Raw genomic sequence first — 7,316 nt, 5'->3', positions numbered from 1 at the left:
ACCTACCACTTCTAATCACCTTCTAAGAACCACAGATCCATAAGAATCTGCAGAAGGTCACCTTGGTCTATCTTTTTGCTTGAACAATGACACGGTATATAAAAACATGACACCACAAATGCTCTACTCTAGGTGCACTGGTGTCCAGGTCCACTTTCAATTCACTGAGCTCCTGGACCATGACTTGAAGAAAGAACTGAAATCTGAGGGCTTAAAAAAAATGGTGGAGGGCATAATTATTTGTCCCACATGGAATGAATGAGTCAGCTGAGAGTTCTTCCCATGACCTCTGTAACAGTGTGTTGGTGGTGGGTAACAAGTGTCCCCTTTCCACTCACCGAGCAGTGGAAAGGACGTCATCTTCTTTGTCACACCCACAAAAGGGGAAAGTCCCACAGCAGGGCTGTAGCCATGGTTTCCAGAGGGTGTTGAACACCGAGAACTGCTGTGGGACAGGTGTGAGTGTCCTGCGATGCTCTTTGATGGCCGCCTCGATTTTCTTGACCACAGAGTCAAATAATGCTTCATTGTCAGGGTTAAGAGGTCGGGCCTCAGAAGGGTCTCTGGAGATGTCAAAGAGCAGGGGAGGATCGTGGTAGGTGACATCTCCAGAACACGAACAGATTCCACTCCCATAGCAGGCATCAGCTCCATCTGGGGAGAACTTGGGGGTCACGTAATGGACTTTCCACACTGTTGCACCTGGAAAACAGGCTCCATTGGAATGCCATATTTCTTCTCATTTTAGGACTCTTTCCCTTGAAAACATATTTCTCAAACACTTTTGCAACAATTGATAATCTTTGTTTTAGTTTATTTTTTTAAGATTTAAGTTATTCGTTTGAGAGAGAGAGAGTGTGCATGAGCATGAGCCCCCGGGAGAGGGGCAGAGGGAGAAGCAGACTCCCCGCTGAGCAGGGAGCTGGATGCAAGGCTCTATCCCAGGACCCTGAGATCATGACCTGAGCCAAAGTCAGATGCTTAACCAAGTGAGCCACCCAGAAGCCCCTGATCCTGGAAATTCTAACTCCAATCACTACTTTGCTCTGACGGGATATAGGCAAAGTAGAAAATTTTCTAAGTCTAATTACCACTTACAGGTCTGATATTGACAAAGGTGATTTGGCAGGATCCATCATTCCTTGTTCTTTTCTTCCTCCCTCTGTCCCTCTTTCTCTCTTTTTTCCTTCCTTGTTTCCTTTCTTCCTGCATAAATGGTTAGTAGTTCTATTTCCGGAGATCAATTTTAGATGGAAAACATCGTGTTTCCAAGCCTCTGATCAATGAGGCTTGCACAGAAGTCTGTGGGTGGGGTTTTGTAGAAAGGCTGTGTTTTTCTAATAAAATTAGGCTAAATCACCTGACTCAGCCCTTTACCCCCTTTGCTCTTCTCTCTCCTTCCTTCATGGAGTGCGGAAGTGATGGCTGGAGAAACAATAGCCACTTTGCAACCAGAGCATTAGAAGGAGCATGAGAATGAAAACCGGCATGCCAGAGAGGGCAAAGTGGAAATAGAGAAAGAACCCAGATCCTGGTCATGGCATTGAGCACGGTAACAGCTCTGTGCTTCCAACTTCTGAAATCCTCATTATGATAATATAAGTAAAATTCTATTTGTTTAACCCTCTGTAGTTAAATTTGGGAAGCTTCTGTTGTTGAGGGGAGCTGTTTTGTTACTTGCCATTGACCATGCCCCTAACTGATATAGAATCTAGAAGGAAGAGATTTTTGTTGGTTTGTTCTAGTTTTATGGGGGAGATTCATCCACACTGACCTGAAGAATGGATCACACCACAAGTGATGGGTCACATGGGAGATAAATCCTATCTTTTCTGAAAATTAAGTTAACTCCCATCAAGTAAGAATTCTGGTGTCTACAGATGTAAGGAAATGAATATCTCTCTTTTTTTTTTAAGATTTTATTTATTTATTTATTTATTTTTAAAGATTTTATTTATTTATTTGAGAGAGAGAATGAGAGAGAGAGAGAGAGCACATGAGAGGGGGGAGGGTCAGAGGGAGAAGCAGATTCCCTGCTGAGCAGGGAGCCCGATGTGGGACTCGATCCCGGGACTCCAGGATCATGACCTGAGCCGAAGGCAGTCGCTCAACCGACTGAGCCACCCAGGCGCCCAAGATTTTATTTATTTATTTGACAGAGAGAGACACAACGAGAGAGGGAACACAAGCAGGGGGAGTGGGAGAGGGAGAAGCAGGCTTCCTGCCGAGTAGGGAGCCCAATGGCAGGGCTCGATCCCAGGACCCCGGGACCATGACCTGAGCCAAAGGCAGACGCTTAACGACTGAGCCACCCAGGCGCCCCTGAATATCTCTTGTTAATTTATATTTGTTTCCATGACTCCTATAGCATGAAGGTAAGGCAGAGATGATTAACTGGAAGGGGACAGTAACTGCTGTGTGGGTTACACTGCAGACTTTACTCCTTGTTGCCAATTATTTCCGTGTCCTTAGTTGTGGATATTCATATTCTCTCTCTCTGTCTCTTTCTCTCTCTGACGTATTCATGCATGCAAGCTTGCATACACCTCTAAAATCTACCACAGAGCAATGACTGCTTAACTAACTTCCCTAAGGGAAAAGAACCATCATGGCTGGGTGCTGTTTGTACATGGCCCAACTTCCGCCAAGACGAAAAGGAAACAGGGTTGTGCCTTTATCGTGTTCCCACACGTCAGCCATCTTCATACTCACAGTCCTTCTGATGCCACCTGGCTGTGTGCAGGTAGACCCCACAGTAATGGAAGAGGAACTCATGCTCCGAGTGGGACACCCTGCCTTCCAGCAGGGGCATTAGGTTCCGACCGTCGATGACTCTTAGGAGAGAGGGAGAGATGAAGAAAGTGGTGAGAGAGGCTTGGGTTGGTCACACATATTATGACAGGAGGAGGAGGGGGGAGGGGAGGGAGGAGGAGGTAGAAGAAGAAGGAAGAGGAGGGGAAGGGGAAGGAGAAGGAGAAGAGGCAGAGTAGGAGGAGTAGGTGGGGGGATGGGAAGGAGGAAGAAGAAGAAGGAAGGGGGGAGAAGAAGAAGAGGAGGAGAAGAAGGAAGAAGAAGAAGAAGAAGAAGAAGAGGAGGAGGAGGAGGAGAAGAAGAAGAAAAAGAAGTAAAAGAAGAAGAAGGAGGAGGATGAGAAGGAGGAGAAGAAGAAGAGGAAGAGTAGGAGGAGGAGGAAGGAAGGGGAGAAGAGGAAAGGACTTTAAAAATAAGCTTTCTACACATCTTCACTCATTTTATAACAAAAAGAACAACAAAAACAAAAAAATAAAAAAAACTGAAAAAGAGGCAAACCTCACACAATTTCTAAGACAGTGGGAGAGGTGAGCGGCTGGAGGTATTATTCTGATACCTTGTAAGACACTATGAGTGAGTGTCATGGATTAGAAAATTGAGCTCTTGACACTCATTTGATTCAAATAAAACTGTGCCGCAGATGAATAGATACTAGTCCTCACACATGGAATTTAATCATTAGAGCATGAAATGCATTTATGCATCTCAAAGCCCATAGAGAAAGAAGGCATAATTCATCACACATACATTTACACATACTTACTTTTATTCAGTAATTCACCTAATAAATATTTGCTTAATGGACTAGGTGCTGTGGGGGATATACAACTGAATGAGAGTCGATCCCAACCATGAGGACAACAGAGCTTATGTCTGCGTAAGTATGAGAGACAAAGTAGAACATATTCTAATAGGGAAACAGACAAGCTATCCCACCATCTGTTAAGGGGAGAAAGATGTTGTCTGGCCATCTTAGCAGATTACTGAAAATTAAGTAATATACCACACATACACACAGAACATTTGCTGATATATCCAAGCGCATGTCAGATGTATCTGACAGGTTAAGAACAACCCTGTTTCCATATACCTGTCCTGGGGCAATATCCCTCCACCTATATAAGATAGTGTCGGGTAAATGTCCATTAGGCTCGTTGGTTCGTCAATCACTTTCCCAGCCTCCAGGACTGTCGGCCACCGGAATATTCCTGGGACACGAATGCCCCCTTCCCATCCGCCCATCCCCTTGCCACCTAAAACCAAAAATCAAAGTCAAAGATGAAGTCAAGTCAACCATATTTCTCCACTCAGTTGGAAATTACATCTAGATGGAACATTTTCTGTCACTTGTCAAATTCATGCCAGTGTTCTATATTCACACACACAGAGAGATACAGACAACCTGAGATATATTTCTTGCTTTCCAGAAGTTGAAACTCGACTTGTGAACATCTGGCCATCAAGCAACAAACCCATCTATAACAAATAAGAACAAGTGATGTCCTAATACGGTGTGTTATTTTGTACCAATGAGTGCCACGGAGTTTCACTATTATGAGAAAAGAGAACATTCTGTAATCTGGCAAATCTTCAGTCTTTATTGGAATCACACTGGGCTCTAAAAGATGGATAAGTAAATGAGGCTCCAAGCAAGACCAGAGAAATAGGTTCTACCTGGGCCATGCTGATCCTTTAGAGAAAATAAGGAATTTGAACTTTATTCAGTGATTCCCCATATGGACGAAGATGGAGAGGTCATAGGCTCGTGAATGGTGCAGAGGTGGATAAAGCATTGAGGATCCCATCTCGGACAAAGGACATTTCGGGTGTTTCTGAGCACAAAATAGATGAGCCCGTGTGCTTTAGGACCTATCCTACGGTCAAGATGTTCATTGCAGAATAGAGATACAATCCTAAGCCAAATGACATAGTCAAGATCATACAGACTTTTTTAAGGGAAAACAATGAGATTCTCTGGGTGGGGTGGGAGGAAACTCTTCCAAAGTAGAACAAACATGAAACGTTCATGGAACACCTTTTACATGCTGGTCACTCTGGCAGTATGAATTACAAAGAAAAGACAAGATGGGGTATCTCCATGTGGAAGTGGGGAGACATTAAATGGGAAAACATTTAGGGACAAAGACTCCGGTCTAGCCAGTGTCCAAAGCTGTCCCAGTTCATCAGCACCATTCTTTCTGGAAAACTTAACAAGCTCCCTGCACTGAATTTATGTTTGTATACCAATAAGCAACAAACAAAAAACCAAACGTAAACCCACCTTGACATTTTCATGGTCCTATTTAATAGCCAGCGACTGTGTTAGGTACCTACAAAAAATCTAACCTTCTACCCAAACACCCAAATTTGTCTCTCAAATGGACTCAGCTCCTCCTGGTGATCTGGAGGCCAGTTCCAAAGGTAAAATCTGCTCACAACAATTTTGCTGTACCTCTTTGAGAGCTATGTGAAAGCACTTTTTAGAGTGATGGTTTTATGCACACACAACCCCCCACCACATGCACACACACAAGCAATGTCACTGTTAAAATCATCACATCTCATTTGGTGGCATATATAACGGTATATATTAATTTTATTAAACACCTTTGCTACTAGGCTTCTGACCAATTTAGTCTATGCTAATTAGCAGTATGTCTACAGCAAGCTGACATGACCCACCAGAAAAGGTGAATATATTTAGGAGCTCACTTGCTGTCAATCACAATATATAACATTTCTATTATATCTATCTATAATCTATCTATCCATCTATCAATCATCTATCTATCTATCTATCTATCTATCTATGGATCAACCAATATATCTATCATCTATATACCTATCCATATACCTATCACGTCTTTGTAGCCATCCATCCATCCATCCAACCATCTATCTATCCATCTATCTATCATCTATCTATTCCTTCCATCCATCAATCCATCCATCCATCCATCCATCCATCCATCCATCCATCATCTACCTATCTATCCTAAATTGTTTCATAAAGTACAAGGAACTCCTAAAGTTCTGATTTTTGTAATGATGACAACTTTGACACCCTTTTACTTTTTTTTTTTTTTTGATTGGGGTTGGGGGAGGTAGGAGGGGAGTATCAAACACCAAATTCATTTTTAAACTCTTTTTGATCCGCTTTGCTGATCCATAAGGGCAGGCTCAGGGGAGCTATTGAATAATCCAGCAGGGAGTACATCAAAGATGTCAGAAGAATCCACTCGCAATGAGGAGGAAGGCACCCACTCCAAATGAACACCTCATTTCCTGATCATTTCACAGTGTTTGAAGCATAGTGATGACATAATTGATTTCATTCCATTAAAAACCTGGATTTGGGTACTCAGGTTAGTATTATACTAGAGCAAGTGGTTCTCAACTGGAGAGGACTTTGGCCCCACGGGACACTGGGCAATGTCTGGAGACAGTTTAGGTTGTCACTATTTTGATAGGGAGGGGAGTGGTAGGTGCTCCTGGCAACTGTAGGGTGAAGATCAGGGACACTGCTCAACACCCTACAGTGCCTAGAACGTCCCACATCAAAGAGTCATCCAGCCCCAAATGCTCAGAGTGCCAAGCCTGAGAGACCCGCTTTAGATGGTCATTGAGAACCTCTGTATTTACACTCAAGAAGCTCTCATTACTTCAGGCATTGTTGTCTTAAATTCTCAGACATTGCCCCAGACTTGCACCTTTTTCCATCCAGTTTCATAACAGAGTATAACTCCCACAAAAATCTCCAAACCAAGTTTGCAAATGAATGCACGTGCAGGCAAAACGAAGCAGACCCCACTGAGGGATTAAACTAAAACACATGGACTCTCTGCACATCACCTTTGTAGATCCCGTTGAAACCACCCAGCTTGACCTCGCCTTCCTGCACCTCCAGGCGACCCCCGTTGTCTGAGGTGAAGTACACCAGCGTGTGGTTGGCCAGGCGCTCCTGGTCCAGGGTCTCCAGGATCTTACCTGGTGTGGGGGGAAACAAAAAACTCACCTTTCACCATGGACCACTGTCAGGCTATGACATGATTATTATTAGGCATTTGTTAGCATAACAATATAATTAAGGGTTATTTTATTGTATAGGCTATCATAATATATAATAAATCATGATCATATACTCTAATACATGTGTAGTATATATAAGTATTCTACACAGTAGAGACATAAATAAATCCTATATGCCATAGAATACATATACTAGACAGTGTAGAATATAAAATTGAGCTTTATATATTTATAATTATTTGTTATATATTTTACACTATATAATATTTTATATATGTATATAAAAGCATGTATTCAATATAAATACATAATAAAATAATAATATATATAAAATAAATATATAAATTATTTATTTCTAATAATATAAATTATTTATATCTAATAATATAATAATGAATATAATTCTACTTAAAATATAAAAGATGTTTCTATAATATATTTTAAATCATAATAAACTGTAATACATAATATATACT

The 7,316-nt window shown here is 41.9% G+C and overlaps 1 protein-coding gene across 1 annotated transcript; it reads right to left on the bottom strand.

Moving 5' to 3' along the window:
* Positions 1-338: 338 nt before the first annotated feature.
* On the bottom strand, positions 339-6,798 carry LOC102738239 (arylsulfatase H; the record flags this gene model as incomplete). The annotated part of the gene is made up of 4 exons (XM_081811473.1): positions 339-702; positions 2,713-2,834; positions 3,902-4,064; positions 6,664-6,798. Coding segments are annotated over 4 exons (784 nt in total), but the record flags the coding sequence as incomplete, so codon positions are not given.
* Between the last annotated feature and the right edge of the window lie 518 nt (positions 6,799-7,316).

The sequence above is a fragment of the Leptonychotes weddellii genome, unplaced genomic scaffold (assembly GCF_054177405.1).
Source record: "Leptonychotes weddellii isolate Sample4059 unplaced genomic scaffold, ASM5417740v2 HiC_scaffold_7874, whole genome shotgun sequence".
Taxonomy (NCBI): domain Eukaryota; kingdom Metazoa; phylum Chordata; class Mammalia; order Carnivora; family Phocidae; genus Leptonychotes; species Leptonychotes weddellii.
The sequence above is the reverse complement of the archived record's forward strand: the minus strand, read 5'-3'. Positions and strand labels throughout refer to the sequence as shown.